This window comes from Diabrotica virgifera, chromosome 1 (genome assembly GCF_917563875.1).
Source record: "Diabrotica virgifera virgifera chromosome 1, PGI_DIABVI_V3a".
Taxonomy (NCBI): Eukaryota; Metazoa; Arthropoda; class Insecta; order Coleoptera; family Chrysomelidae; genus Diabrotica; species Diabrotica virgifera.
In genome coordinates, this window is record NC_065443.1 from 16,412,302 (window position 1) to 16,429,004 (window position 16,703).

General features: G+C 32.7%; 1 protein-coding gene across 1 annotated transcript; it reads right to left on the reverse strand.

The window, feature by feature from the left end:
- Positions 1–981: 981 nt before the first annotated feature.
- Positions 982–16,649, reverse strand: LOC114334248 (uncharacterized). Its single transcript, XM_028284285.2, has 3 exons — positions 16,109–16,649; positions 5,821–6,249; positions 982–1,523 (listed from the first exon to the last, which is right to left on the reverse strand). Exons 1-3 carry the CDS (start codon positions 16,500–16,502, stop codon positions 1,177–1,179), a joined length of 1,170 nt encoding a protein of 389 aa, XP_028140086.2. The 5' UTR covers positions 16,503–16,649; the 3' UTR covers positions 982–1,176.
- Positions 16,650–16,703: the final 54 nt, after the last annotated feature.

The following is a 16,703-nucleotide window of genomic DNA, read 5'->3' on the forward strand; positions in this document are numbered from 1 at the left end:
TGCTTCTACTGCGTCTTCATTCGCATCCGAGTCTGCATAGCTCCAGAGTAAACTGTGACTGTTAAAGTCTCCTAGTATAAGCTGATTCGGCTGTAATTGGATTATTGAATAGCTATATAAAGACTGATACTTGTTATGGAGAGGTCTAATAAGTATTTTAGAATGAAATAAAGCAGTTGTACAAGTGGTGAATAAAATTGTAAATAAATTTAACTTAAAGTCTGAAGAGCAAGACTGAAAAATATGTGGTGGGCGACAGTTAGTCGAGATATGGGTGTAAAAGATATTCACGTTGATATAGCACAAAACAGAAAAGTTTGGTGAAGAATAATAATTAGAGAAACTAACCCCATGTGGGAAAGACAAAAAGATTGATCATGATGAATGTTCTAGAAATAAAAATAATATGAGGAACCTCTAAACAAAAAATTACTTACTTATTTCTCTTCACTCCATGCGGAGCATAGGACGTCAACTGTCTGCCTCGCCTCCATTCTGTCCTATCCTTTGCACTGATCCTAATTTCTGCCCAGGTTTTCCAAATAGCATTAATTTTTTTCGCGACACTTCTTTTCCACGTTTCTACGCTGCCCTCCTAAGCCAAAAGGGCGTATCTCATTTTGCCATATTTTCGTAAAATGTTTTTTAATATGGTGCTTATACCAATACGCATCAAATTTACTAAGCGAAACAGACCTATCTCGCGTTGTTGAAGTTGTTTCATTCGAGATACGTCTGTTTCGCTTAGTAAATTTGATGCGTATTGGTATAAACACCCTATTAAAAAAAAATTCTACGAAAATATGGCAAAATGAGATACGCCCTTTTGGCTTAGGAGGGCAGTACGGGTCTACCTAGTCTTCTCTTTCCATGTGGTGTGTATTCTAAGGCTTGCCTTGGTATGTCTGTGTCAGGTCTCCTTAGTGTGTGCCCCGTCCAACTCCATTTCCTTTTGGAAGAAAAGGAGAAAGAAACGAAAAATTAAAACAATAACTAAATAAATATTTAATAAAAAAACATCCCTATGATATCAAGTGATGCAAATTTAATTTGCAAGTCCTTCTTAAATCAAGTTAAAATCTATAACAATGTTAAATGAACTAGGCTTCTTGTAAATAAGCGTATACAACTATAATAAAAATACAAGGGAGCTATAACAATTATTGTCAATCAAATTTAATGTTTTCTTTTCTTGGAAGGAAAATACTCTAGATTCTCAATTTTTCGCTTTGTTGTAATATTCTCCGCGTTTTTCTGAAGGTTTTCCTCTGCCTTGCACTTTATTATTTGAATAGCTGTCATAAATTGGTCATATAATTTTGTAAAACTTTCATCATCTAAGTCTTCCATTTCATCTATTAGGTCTATCGTTTTATTTGTTAAGTTTTCTAATTGAAGACTTCGTTTGGTTTTTCCCTCGATCAGATCTGTCTGTTCTAGCTTCCCTCTAACAAACTCATTAATTTCCTCCTCATGGCTTGGTTGGATAATTGAAATTTCTCCCAAACATGTTGCTGCATCGTCTAAAACAGGATTAGTAATAATTAAACTAAGATCAGATAATGTTACAAGAAACAACTAAGTGCCTATTATATAAAATCTTAATAAGACCAGCTATTCACATGGATCTGAAACATAAAAGTGAAGAAAGCCAATTGACTACTTCTGAAGAAAAAATCTTGAGACACATACAGTACCCGCCGCGCTACTAGACACACGGGAACATTGAGCTAATACAGTCCTGGACCCTTCACTTGTTGCGTTATTTACATTTATGTCTAGTGACGTTTAGAACGTCAGAACATAAAGTGTATAGAAACCGAATATTATGTATTAACATAGAAAGTTGACAGTTATTAGATCAGCTCTATTTGACGTTTACAGTTGTAAAAGTTTTAAAGGATTGTAATATTCTTGGCGTTTAAATAAAGCAGAGTAACAATCTTCTTCTTTAGGTGCCGTGTCCGTATTCAGACGTTAGTTGTCATCATGTTTATAAGTTCCTGAAACCTCTCTCTATCGGCTGATGCGGGAAATAATTCTTCTACCGTGGAACCACACCATTGTCTAATATTACGCAACCATGAAAGTTTCTTTTGACCGATCCACCTCTTTCCCTCCACTGTTCCTTGTATTATAAGACGAAGTAGATGGTATTTAGGCCCTCTAATTATATGGCCGAAGTATTCTGTTTTTCTCCTCTTTATGATGTTTATGAGCAGACGTTCTGAATTCATCATTTGGAGAACATTTTCAATGTTGTTCTGAAGCTATTTTCTTGTGGCATTTTTACAATTTTAAACTATTTATAATGGGAAATAAGCCACAATATTATTAAAAAATGATTTTTATTAACGTTTCGACGCCCAAATCGGGTGCCGTTGTCAAAATACAAAATACTACTAACATAAACAAAAATGTTGTTGCTTAGTAAAAAAAAAATTCTTCTAATAATTTATTTAATTTGACTCATTTATATCGGCAATTCAGATACATATGATACATTTTAAAGTAGAAGACTTTAAAATGATATTGCCAATATTTATGAGTTGCGTTCCTGGGACGACTTTACTGAAAGATAGTTCATTCGATTCCATGAAATCAACCCCAACTCAAGAATATCCGTTACAAAAAAATTATAGCATGTGATCTGTCTTTAAAAAGACAACCACATGCAACGGTGACATTAAAATTCTCGCGTTAGAGATCTCGTAGTAAATCACGAGGGAAAACCAGGAAAAACCTCGTGATACTATCCCGACATCGTAAGTATTTGGTCCTACATTTAATTTACTCTCAAAATTAATACCAAATTTTGACTTTACTATAATTTTGTTTAAATTATAAATAATATCAATAATACATGGATATATAAGTAATACTAAAATATAAAATATGTACTAACTCGACTATTGACTTACTAATTGTGGTATTTTCTTTCTATTGACTTCCTCTTTCAGTATGGGTATCCACATCCTACTGCATTCCACCGAGGAATTTGCGACACAATTGGTTTCGTTTAGCCTAATTAGAGCCGCTTCTTTGATTTTTCTCTTTTTACTATCTGTTTCTTTCAGGGCTATACTTGAATCTCTCCACTGAACTCTATGTTCATTATCCCATGCGTGTTGACATATTTGAGATCTGTCAAATTCTCTATTTTTAATATAAGATTGATGTTCACTTATTCTAACGTTTAATGGTCTTGATGTTTCACCTATATAAAACTGTTCGCATTCACAAGGTATTTTATAAATACAATTCTTTGCCCTTTCTTGTTCATTGTTAGGTTTAGTTTTAGATAGAATAGATCTCAATGTGTTGGTTGTTTTGAATTTTTGTTTATGTTAGTAGTATTTTGTATTTTGACAACGGCACCCGATTTGGGCGTCGAAACGTTAATAAAAATCATTTTTTAATAATACTGTGGCTTATTTCCCATTATAAATAGTTAAAATTAAAAGAGAACATTTTCATTGGAAGTGTGCTAAACCCACGATATCTTTAGGATACATCGATAGCACCACAATTCGAATGCTTCTAATTTATTTAGCATTGTGGTTTTTAACGTCCATGTCTCACAACCATACAATAATATAGACCACACGTAACATTTTAGGACCTTCTTGCGAATTCTCATCGACAGGCTTCGGTTACATAAAACTGGTTTCCAGGTCATAAAAGCCTTACGTGATATTTCAATCCTGGTTATTATCTCTTCATCACAATCGCAATTTACATTCAACCAACTGCCAAGGTATTAAAAATGGTTTACCCGTTCTATCTCCTCTCCATCAAGAGAAAGCATGCCTTGATCTACATTTATCTTTCCAACTGCCATCCACTTTGTCTTTGAAATATTGATTTTTAGGCCTCTCCGATAACTCGCTTCACTGACTAGATTTTTACTAATGTCTGGAGATCTAAATTTTCTGCAAGAATGGCTGTGTCGTCAGTATATCTGATATTGTTGATTACTTCTTTGTCCAGTCTTACTCCCTCTTGTCTGTCGTCTAAAGCCTCCCTAAAGGTTTCTTCAGGGTACAGATTAAAGAGACTAGGTGACAAAACACAACCCTGTCGCACTCCACGTTTGATGGGTAGTTTTTCAGTACGACTATCTCCAACTTGGATAGATGCTACTTGATTGTAATATGAGTATTTTAACAGTCTTATATCGTAGTGGTCAAGTCCTGCTGCCTGTAGGCAATTTGAAAAGTATATATCGTGTTGTACTCGGTCGAATGCCTTCTTGAAGTCGATGAAACAAACATAAACGATCTTTTGGAATTCATAGCTTTTTTGTAAAAAAAAACGTGCATACAAAATAGTGCCTCTCTAGTTCCTAGACCATCCCTAAATCCAAATTGCTTATTACCCATTCTACTTTCACACAAAAGGAATACTCGGTTTTGTATAATTCGTAAAAATCAAACTGATTAGTCTAAAATCGCTGCATTTGGTGGGCCTGTTTTTCTTTGGTAATGTTATAAACAATGACTCCAACCGATCATCTGGTATTTTTCCTTCGTTGTAAATTTTAAGTGATTAAGTAGGTAATGTTTTCCTCATCCAAAAGTAGTTCAGCAGGGATATGATCTGGTCGGGGTGCTTTATTGTTTTTGGCTTGCTGTATTGCTTTTCTGACTTCAGACTTCAGTATACTGGGGCGTCTGTCTAACTGGTTGCCACAGGTATATAGTATGTGGGGCATTTTCTCGAGAAACATCGTCAAAAAGGTCAGTGATGTATCTTTCCCATTCTTTGCACTGTTGTTCGTGATCACAAAATTTTCCGTCTGCGTTTTTAAGTATGTGTAACAATATTATTAATTAATGTCTTCTTTGTATGGAGAAACAATTATTTTGAATAGTATCTTGACAGCAACATGACAGACATAAAATTCACATCTGAGAATGGACCGGATTAGCCCATAAGCATAGCAATTAGGTACCTACTTGTGTGTCTAGTAGCGTGGCGCTAAATTTATAAAAGAGTAAAAGAAAATTGTATGTGGAGAAGGAGATATAACTTTTAACTATACAAGGCATAACAGCATCTGGATATCATAACTTTCATACAAATATGAAGAATAAATACATTCCAAAATAAACAAATAAATGTCAGTTGGACTTATGACAAGTGAAGACCACAGATTAGATATAAGGAACAAATAAAGCAAGACATTGCAATTTTAAAAGCAAATAATGATGATAAAAGACAATAATTTAAAACTCTTTTATAGTTATTTAAGGAATGAAAGTTGTTGAATTCTGAGAAGTGTGAGATTGATTACATGAGGGAGGTAGAGAGGTTAAGATTAAACCAGTAAATTTGCCCTATAAATCACCACCACATCTATCAAAAAATTACCTTCAATGAACAAAACCACCATTAGCAGATATATATTATTTATGCCTGGTTGCACCAGAGTCTTAGCAACGAGGATTGCATCTTAAACTTTTTCTCGTTTAAGATGTGTAAGTTTTAGATCAGAATCGAAAATTATGGTGAAACATAAATGAGACTTTTTTCAGTCTCTCTATAAGCTGAGCTGGGCTAAGCTGGAGCTTAAGATTTGTCGGTGCAACCAGGCATCAACACCTTGGCTGTGTTGAGATATTTATAAACTTACATTTAATGTGTCATATATGTCCCGTAGTGAACCTTTGCCATAGTGAGTTATGACACAGCCAACATTTAGTGTAATAAAAGGTCTGTTTGTCTCACCACGCAGCCAAGGTGTTGGATTTTAGCAGCCAAGGATTAATTATAATTGTAGTATGATAGGTATCAAAAAACAAAATGTTTGGTGTTTACCTTCCTTCTTGAATACGAAAGTATAATTCTTGCTGCTAGCATTCCATTCCTGAACCTTAAAGGCTGTTGCTACCATATCATTTTGATCTCGTTTCTTGTGTATATTATACTTTCTGCGCAAATTTGCGAGATCTTTACGTTTTAATACGGCAAGTCTACCTAGTTGTTGCGTTTCCAATTTTCTCAAATCTTCTAAAATTCTACTGGGTGGAGCCCCCGACATTAACTTCTCTACAACCATTTTTTCTTGTGCTTTTGACAGACGCATGGCTCTTAATTCTTCTTTATGTCCAGCATGTGTTTTCCAATATCTGACTGAAACTTCTCCTTGATCTCTCAGTTTGCAAATTAGTCTGGAGGGACACACTCCTTTAATTTTAATTGATCCACCAGATTTCTCTGCCCTAATTTTATTGTTGGGCTTATATCCTAAAGATAGACAAGTTTTAATTATTGGAAGTAATAAAGAAAGGAAAAAAGGAATCATGTATGAACTAAAGAGGAATTTCACCAATCAATACATGGTATAAAATATTGGCTTCAGTATTACTATTGATTGATAGGAATTGATGATTATCATGGCGTCCGACGATGATTGTGTGTCGGAAGATGGTGATAAAAATAATAAAAATAGTGGCAATATGAAATGTTGTAATACAAAAAAGTGCTCAGTATGTGTGTGTATAAATTGTTTATCGATTTATCACCAAAGTTGCGCAAAAAGGTGTCCAGAAATCAAGTTTTTGGATGAAACTAAAATAACATGTTGTCAAGTGGTGAAAAAACCGGACGACAAAACCGATAAACAATTAGTGTTAGCAGTTGACAACAAGTATTTAAGGGAACTGGTCGATGAAGTAAAGGATAAAAATAAAATTTTAGCCCTAAATAACGAATTATTGTTAGATAGGATTAGGAGATTGGAACATGAAAATTGTAAACAAACTTTCGCGGAAGTGGCTACTACACCTATCAGCAGTGTACCAACTTTTATCAGACAAGTGCCTCCGAGAAGTGTACAATCAAATATAAGAAAACCAAACGTTTTACCAATGGAACATGAACAAGGTAAGAAGGAACCTCAAAAAAAGGTAAATAGCGAACAAAAGGAAAATGTTAGCGAAGATACATCCGCAGAAGAACGTGAAGACACTAGAGAAGAATTTCAAACAGTGGTTAGAAAGAAAACGACAAAGAAAAAACATAGGTACGGGGAATAGTTTTAATGATAAAGAATTGGAGTTCTCAGGAGGGGAGCGTAAAGTATGGCTCTACATAAATAGAGTAAAAAGGGCCGCAACTGAAGAGGTGATTAAAAAGTACATTAAAAATAACGTGGAGTTTGAAAACGAAATAGTACAAGTGAAGGAATTACCATCGGATGAAAATCGATTAAAAGCGTTTGTCGTAACAGCATCTCTCAAGAAAAAAGATATTTTATATGATCCATCTTTTTGGCCTAGTGGTGTAGGAATAAGTCGTTTCGATTTTAACCGTCACAAGGATTTTCTAAGTGGGGGGAATTTTGCAGTACTGTAAAAAATAATCACCCAAAAGTGACACAAAAAAATTCAAAACAGGAATTCACAAACATTACAATAATTCACCAAAATTTATTATCAATTGGAAATTGCGTAAATAGAATAGAGGAATTCCTAAAAGATTTTCCTAGCTGTGTATTTTTTTGTGTAACAGAGCACTGGAAAACATATGATCAACTTAAGAACTATGGGATCAATGCATGGAGGTAGTGCGATATTTATAAAAAATGGAATTCAGCATAAAATGCTATCTGAAATAACGGCCTTATCTGAAGTTGGAATTTGTGAATGCAGTGTCTGTGAATGTGTTGTACACGGTCAAAAGTTTTTAATTATGTGTGTTGATACCCCTGGCGAGCGAACAGATGCTTTTCTAAAATGTTTAGAAAACATTTTAATAAATATTGTACATTTTAATGAGATTTTAATATACATATGTATGATAATGATAAAAATAGAGATAAAGACAAATTATTTTCTTTGCTAGGATCATACAATTTGCTTCCATGTGTGAAGGAATATACTCGAATTACAAATACCACAAGTTCACTAATTGATAATATTTTCTCTAATTATAATGAAGAATATACAGTCACAATTCATAAAACTTTAATATCGGATCACACTGCTCAAAGCCTAAGTTTTAATATATGTAAACAAAGTAGTACTTTTTGCTTTAAAAGAATATTTAGTCCTTGCAACAAACAAGATTTTCAAAATCGGTTGGCACTAACAGATTGGAATAACATTTATGAGAGTGATGATGCAAATGAGGTATGGAATAGATTTCATAATATTTTTTTATATCAGTTTAATTTGAGTTTTCCGATTAAAAAAGTGTATCCTAACCGAAATGCAAGAAAGAATTATATTAGGGATGAAGTAGTAGTGGCCGCAAAAAGACAAGTTGATATTCTTTATGTCATTAGTTATAATGATAACAGATTTCGACAAGATTACAATGATGCAAAAAAGAATTATGAAAGAATTTTGGCACAAAATAAAGCGAAAAAATTTAAACAAAAAATAGAACAATCTGACAACAAAACTAAAACGGTATGGTCAATAATTAATGACATAAAGGGTAATTCAACATCACAGAGGGAAATTCAGATCCCTGGAGAAGGTAATACAGTGGCTAATAACTTGAATGAGTATTTCTTAAAATGTGCGTCTCTGTTGGTATCAGAATTTTCCTCAAACTCCTATGAATCTTCTATAGAACAAGCGAATAGATCTATGTTTTTAAGGCCTGTAACTCAGGAAGAAATTGTTTCTATTGTAAAAGGTTTGAAAAATAAAGAGAGTTGTGGTGATGATGAAATTTCAACATCAATTATTAAAATATGTTTAAATGAGATTGTTATCCCATTAACATATGCAGTAAATATTTCTTTTAAGTCGGGTGTTTTTCCAGATAAACTGAAATTAGCAGTTATTAGACCTTTACACAAGAAAGGCAGTGTGGCACAAATTGAGAATTATCGACCAATTAGCTTGTTGCCAAGTTTCTCGAAAGTCTTTGAAAAAGGTATGAGTAACAGATTGATGGAATATGTGTTACAAAACAATGTATTTCATAATAGTCAACATGCATATCTAAAGGGCAAAGGGACACATATAGCAATATATCAATTCACTCAAAATGTCTTACAATCACTAGAACAGAATGAGGTTGTACTAGGGTTATTTCTAGATTTAACAAAAGCATATGATTGTGTGAATCACGAATTATTACTGAAAAAACTAAACTTATATGGTGTAAAAGGGGTAGCTCATAATTGGTTTAAATCGTTCTTATCTGGAAGATCACAAAGAGTAATTTTAACAAAAGATAATAAGAATGTTAAATCCGAAATTAGACCTATACAATTAGGCATTCCTCAGGGAAGCATAATTGGACCAATAATTTTCATTTTGTATATAAATGATATGTCGCATTGTATTACTAGTAACAACTGTAGTCTAATTAATTATGCTGATGATACGAATGTTCTAGTAACAGGAAATCATTTGGAAATTCTACTAAATGAATCTGTTGATATTTATGAAGAAATGTCTAAGTGGTTCTCCAGTGAGGGATTAATTATTGATAAACAAAAAACGAATTGTTTAATTTTTAGAACAACTAGATCAAATGTGGAATGTCCAAATAATTTTCTGTTAGATGATACAAACGTTGAATTTGGCACTAAAACTTTTTTTTAGGCATGACAATTGATATAACATTGTTATGGGAAAGTCACATACAGCAACTTAATAAAAGGTTGAATTCAGTATGCTATACTTTTAGAGTATTATCGCAATATTTAAGTCAAGATGACCTAAAAACAATTTATTTTTCAAATTTTGAATCTTTAGTCCGTTATGGAGCAATTTTTTATGGTGGAAGCAATGAACTTGATACAATATTTATTTGTCAGAAACGAGTGCTAAGAATTATTAAAAAAATGAGATTCGGAGCGTCTTGCAGAGGAGTTTTCAAATCTAATAATATTTTAACAGTACCTGCAATATATATCGAGGAATGTCTACTATTCCTCTTTAGAAATAAATATCTGTTTGAAATGAATCTACCTACACATTGTTACAACAATAGGGAGATTAAGTATATTTATCCTATTCACAGATTAACTGTGACAGAGAAGGGTGCCAAATATTCTTGCATGAGATTATTTAATAAATTGCCCCACGACATTAGAAAAATAACACAATTAACTCAATATAAAAAAGCTGTGCGTAAATTACTATTGCAGATTGAACCATATCAGGTAATAGATTTTATGAATTCTAATATTTAACAGGATTTCTGTAATTTTAATTTTGTTTTTTATGTTGACGAATATTTCGCTCTGCGTATATGTATGTGTCTCTGTATATATGTATGTACAAATTTCGAAATAAATATTATTATTATTATTATTACTAAAAAGATTACACCCATATGCTGAAGAAATAGTTAGTGACTACCACTGCGGTTTCAGGGTGGAAGATCGACTATTGATAAAATATTTACAGATCAACTATTGATCAAATATTTACTTTTAGACAAATGCTTGAAAAGTACCTACTGAGAGTATAAACGAGACATGCATCAGATCTTTATAGATTTCAAACAGGCTTATGATTTGATTCTATGGAAGGCAACTGCCGAAGAAACTAACTGTGGTAACGCAAATGTGTATAAGTAACTCATTTGCTCAAGTTACAATAGGGGGAAAATATCAAATTCTGTGCAAACTCTGGACTGAGACAGGGAGATCAGTTGTTTAAACTGGCCTTAGAATGTCATGCGAAAGATTTATCCAAAAATCAAACCTTGCTTGAGGAGCAAAAGTTGTACTCGCCTTTGCTGACGACGTAGATGCAGTGGCACAATCAACAGTAGAAGTTAAAGATATTTTCTCAAGTTTTGAAGAAGCTGCATTAAATATCGGTCTAAAAATAAATGAAGACAAAACAAAATACATGGTAGTCTCAAAATAAGAATGATTGCGATTAAAGCAAAATATTACTATAAACGATCATCACTTAGAAGTGGTTAAAGAATTTAAAATCTAGGTGCAACAATCACCAATCACAACAAAATATATCGTCGCTGATTTTCAAAAAGGTGCCAAGTGACATTTTATTTAAATAAGGAGTTACATGCAAAAATGATAGGTACGAATGTTCTACCTATTCCGTAAAAAGGGGTCAAGTGTATTACTTATTGTTGTTGAGATAGTCTCATAATTTTTTGGGGCCAAGTAACATTTTTTTAAACTGGTTGTATAAAAGGAGCTAAGTTTTACTTAGTAAAGATATAAAAATGTTACTTGGCTCCTTTTTGCAAATCAGCGACGATATTGAGAAGTTGAGACATGAATAATGGCAGGAGACAGATCTTCCTCTGCAATGCAACATCTAATGAAGTCAAAACTTCTCTCACAAGGTGCAAAAATCCAGATATATAAGACCATAACACGACCAACAGTCATGTATGGAAGGGAAACATGGACACTAACAAAAAGGGTAGTAAATAAATTGCTGGTGTGGGAATGTAAAATCCTTCGAATGATATATAGCCCTTGCATAGTGTGGCAAACGAATGGAGGCGCAGATACAATAACGAGTTAGAGTCCCTGTTCGAAAAGGAAAATCTAGTCAGATCAGCCAGTAGACTCAGATGGGCAGGCCATGTGATATTAAGGACAATCACCTTATTAGACGGAGAGGCAGCGCTGAAAAATCTCTTTGAATTTACTAAAGCTAAATTTTTCACAGTTAATTACTGTGATTGTATAGAGAAACATACTGCGGTCAGTCAAGCGAAACGTATAACAGGGGTTACTGAGAGGGTATCAAAGTTGCTTTCCTACGAAGGTAATTAAATCCATTTACTAAGACTGAAAATCAGTACACACATTCTACATTGAATATAAATAAAAGTTATTATAGTCGGTCAGCTGTATGACGGGACAGAGCCGGTCGGCCGGCCCCAATGAATGTACAGAGTTATTCACTATATTTTGACCCCCTTGTAAACTGCTTTATTTACAGAATTAGAAAAAAATGTAAAATACAAAAGTTATTCGATTTTTGACATATATATCATACTAGTGGTGTCATCCATCTGAGCGTGATGACGTAATTGACTATTTTTTTAAATGAGAATAGGGGTCGTGTGCTAGCTCATTTGAAAGGTTATTCAATTCTCTATACAGTACTGTAAACATTAAGACCATTATTTATACAGGGTGTCCAAAAAAAAATTTTGAATTATTAATTAAACAATTAATTTAATTAAAAAAAATTTTTTTTGGACACCCTGTATAATTAATCATGTTAATGTTTATATTACTGAATAGGGAATTGAATAACCTTTCAAATGAGCTTGCACTCGACCCTTATTCGTCACTAGTTTGATATACAGGGTGTTAGTAAATAAGTATGAAAAATTTTAAGGGCTAATTCTACATGAAAAAATAATGCCGGTTTGTTCTATAAACATAATATGTCCGCAAATGCTTCGTTTGCGAGATACGGGGTGTTGAAATTTTTATTTCAAACTGCCAATTTATTTATTGCTCTAAAACCAGTTGAGGTATGAAAATAAAATTTGGTGTGTTTTAGGAGGTAGATATTGCGCATTTTTTGACATACAATTAAGAATTTTGTATTCATCATTGGCGCGCATACGGGTAATAGTCTGAATTTTTTTAAAGAAAAAAATAGTACGCCACTGGTATATTTCAAATTAAAATTTATTTTTAAATTCCACGTTTAATTTTTCATAAAAAACTTTTCTTGCCTTTTTTTCATATAATGCACCGTTTCTATGCAGAAAAATAAAACATCTTGGCGCGTATTTTTCATTTCTTAATACATCATCAAGAACTATCCAATATAATAATACTAAACTACAACAATAACAGAAAATATTACTAATATGATTTCAACTAGGTGCAAAGCTGCAAAAAATGTTTAAAATGATCTCCTTTATAGGTAACAGAAGAATTTTATATTCATCATTGGCGCACGTAAGGGTAATGGTCTGAATTTTTTGAAGAAAAAAGTAGTACGCCATTGAGCTATGTCAAACTAAAAATTATTTTTGAATTCCTCGTTCAATTTACGACAAAAAATCTTTCTTACCTTTTTTTCATACGAGGCGCCGTTTTTATACAAAAAAAATAAAACATCTTAACACTTACAAAGTATTTGAGGTAGTTTCCATATGCATAGAAACTTAGTTCAAATACTTTGTAAATGTTAAGATGTTTTATTTTTTTACATAAAAACGGCGCCGCATATGAAAAAAAGGCAAGAAAGATTTTTTGTCGTAAATTGGACCAGCAATTCAAAAATGATTTTTATATTGACATATATCAGTGGCGTACCATTTTTCTCTTAAAAAAATTCAAACCATTACCCGTAGGCGCGTAAATGATGAATATAAAATTCTTCTATAACCTCTAAAGGAGGTCTTTTTTAACATTTGTTGTAGCTCTGCACCTCGTTAAAATCTTATTAGTAATATTTTCTGTTATTGTTCCAGTTTAGTATTATTATTGGATATTTCTTGATAATCAGTGGTGTCATGGTGTGGGAACGCGTGGGAACGCCGTTCCCGCACTGGTTAAGAAAAGAAAAAAAAATAATAGAGAATTTAGGTTTTGTAAACAAAAATTAGCAATGAGTTCCGGCACTGCGTTCCCGCACTGCTAATTTTGCCATGACACCACTGTTGATAATGTATTCAAATAATGAAAAATACGCATCAAGATGTTTTATTTTTCTGCATAAAAACGGTGCACCATATGCAAAAAAGGCAAGAAAGGTTTTTAATCATAAATCAGACGTGGAAATTAAAAATAATTTTTAATTCGAAATATCTCAGTGGCATACTATTTTTTTCTTTAAAAAAATTCAGACCATTACCCGTAGATGCGCCAATGATGAATACAAAATACTTAATTGTATGTCAAAAAATGCGTAATAACTACCTCCTAAAACTCACCAAATTTCATTTTCATAGCTCAACTGGTCTTAGAGCAATAAATAAGTTAGCAGTTTGAAATAAAAATTTCAAGACCCGTATCTCGGAAACTAAGCATTTGCGGATATATGTTTATAAAGCAAACCGGCATTAATTTTGCATGTAGAATTAGCCCTTAAAATTTTTCATACTTATTTACTAACACCCTGTATATGTCAAAAATCATAATTTAAAAATCGAATAACTTTTGTATTTTACATTTTTTTCGAATTCTGTAAATAAAGCAGTTTACAAGGGGGTCAAATTATAGTGAATAACCCTGTACATTCATTGGGGCTGACCGACCGGCTCTGTCCTGTCATACAGCTGACTGACTATAATAACTTTAATTTATATTTAATTTAGAATGTGTGTACTGATTTTTAGCCTTAGTAAATGGATTTAACTTCGTAGGAAAGCATCTTTGATATCTTCTCAGTAACTCCTGTTCTACGTTTCACTTGACAGACTGCAGTATGTTTCTCTACACAATCAATGTAATGAACTGTGAAAAATTTAGCTTTAGTCAATTCAAAGAGATTTTTCAGCGCTGCCTCTTGGACTATTCGCGGTGTGCAAGTACTTGGAAAGGGAAACGAGAAACGACCGTGCGCGAGTCGCGGAGAAATATTGCAACTATCTTAAATAATTCATATTGTCAATTGAAATTGTCAAATTGACGTATATTTCATACCTTCTGTCATTGACGCAGAAAAATTATATATTGCTCCACAATATTGATATGATTTGCAATTATTATATAAAGGTAAATTTAATTAATTGTATTTTGCTTGCAGTACTGCATTTTAATAACTGATTTTATTTACTACATACAATTGTTTACGTTTGCTAAACATAACCTGCATCTTATTTTTTCTTCTTATTATTTTTTTGGACTATGGTCTTGACAATTATCCAGCAACCAGGACTAATATAATTGGCCAATATAATTAAAAGTGCGAATAAAAGTATAGAGCGTAGAAATAGAGGTCGCTTTGCCGAACTTGCACGGTCCCAATATTATAAACAATGTCTTTGAGAAAGACCAGATGAGAGAAGATCTGTAGGATGGCTTAGAAAATGTACACTTACATTTATTTATTTATACGGGCAAGCCCAATTCGGTAATACATTAATAAGATATTGATAATTACAGTGTTGAATATATAAGAATAAAATGAGAGAGTACAAAACATTTAAAAAGACATGACAAAGTAAAATAATTACAAAACATTAATTACTAACAAATAACAAGGTTATGACATTGCTAAATATTTAATTTGGTTAAATGGTTCTTAAAAATATCAACAGAGTTACCAAAAAGTAAAAGGTCACCTAGGGAGTTAGCAAGTCTTAGTGTTCTAGGAACAAAAGTAAAATATGAGTAATTATATCTATGAAAAGAAATATGAAAGGTTTGAATTTGTCTTGTTGATCGTGGTGGAACAAACAACAATATTTTAGCAAGGAGTTCAGGGCAGTAATATATGCCATTGATAATATTAAACAATACTGTAAGATCTTTAAGCTTCCTACGGACATCCAGAGAAGAGATATTCAAAAATCGTTCCATATCTGTATAATTATAATTGATGTGTTTTTTGAACCCAATATATCTAAGAAAATTATGTTGAACACTATCAAGTTTGTTCTTGAGGTGTAAATAATGTGGGGACCAAACTGGAGAACAGTAGTCAAGGTGCGTCCTGACTAAAGAACAATAGAGCATTTTAATAGCGAACACGTTCGTGAAATCACGAGTTGTCCTTTTAACAAAGCCAAGCATTTTCATGGATCTTTGAGTAATATTGTTGATGTGATGGTTAAAGCTCAGAGAGGAATCAAGAACAACACCTAAATCTTTAATTGAGTCTACCGTATCCAATAATTGATCATTTATGGTATAATTAAATACTGATAAATGATGATTCCGACAAAACCGGATAATGTGACACTTGTTGACATTCAAATCCATCCCATTATCAAGACACCAGTTGGCTAAATTATCTAAATCTGATTGCAATGATATTGCATCATCTTGATTATTAATGATTTGATAACAAGAAAAAGAAAAAGATTGAAAGATGCAGTCAGAAAAGATCTAGAGAAAATGCATGGGAAATAGTGGCACAATACCAACAAACATGGAAGGCAATAGTAAATGCAGCGAAGACTCACAAAGAATTATAACGCCATTGATGATGAAGTAACAAAGTATTGGGCTTACCAGATGTGTCACTTCTGTTACACTCATAGTATAAGATCTTATGTTCCGTAGCCTTACGTACTCTACTAATTATATAACTTGTCTCAATTTTCTGCATATCTTTCCAGGTCTCATATTCTTGTTTGCTAGAAAATTCCAAGGTTACTAATTCAATACTTATTTGGTGGTGCTCCTCGAGATGTTTTCGTAAAATCTCATGGGTTAGTAAATTAGTTCCTTGGTCACATAACGGACAAATAATATGATTAATTTTCTTAATTGACACATCTATTTTATGTATTATTTTGATATGATGATTTTGTATTTTCACAGTTTTAAATATCTTGCTGCAGAGGTGGCAGGCTCCTGAGGGAATTTTAGAGTTTGTCGAACTAGATGGAGTACATGAATCCATAGTTTCTCAGTCTTAGGTAAATACTTAAATATGGTGTTCTAACGAACAGATTTTTAAACAATTGAGCAGATTTTTAAAACAATTGGGAAGAAAAAATTTGAATTGAAATACTTGTTCGAATAAAACCGCCAAACAAAAAACAAATCATGGAGATATCTCGATGAAACAAATAAATACATAACCTCAAAAAATTTGTCAAAG

What these genes read in the sequence shown, in the direction of transcription:
- LOC114334248 (XM_028284285.2), bottom strand. Translation starts at nt 16,502, where the DNA reads ATGGATTCATGTACTCCATCTAGTTCGACAAACTCTAAAATTCCCTCA. An exon ending in TAACAGAAGTGACACATCTG is followed by an intron (nt 6,250 to 16,108) that starts GTAAGCCCAATA and finishes GTCTATCTTTAG; the next exon opens with GATATAAGCCCAACAATAAA. An exon ending in TTTCGTATTCAAGAAGGAAG is followed by an intron (nt 1,524 to 5,820) that starts GTAAACACCAAA and finishes ATCCTGTTTTAG; the next exon opens with ACGATGCAGCAACATGTTTG.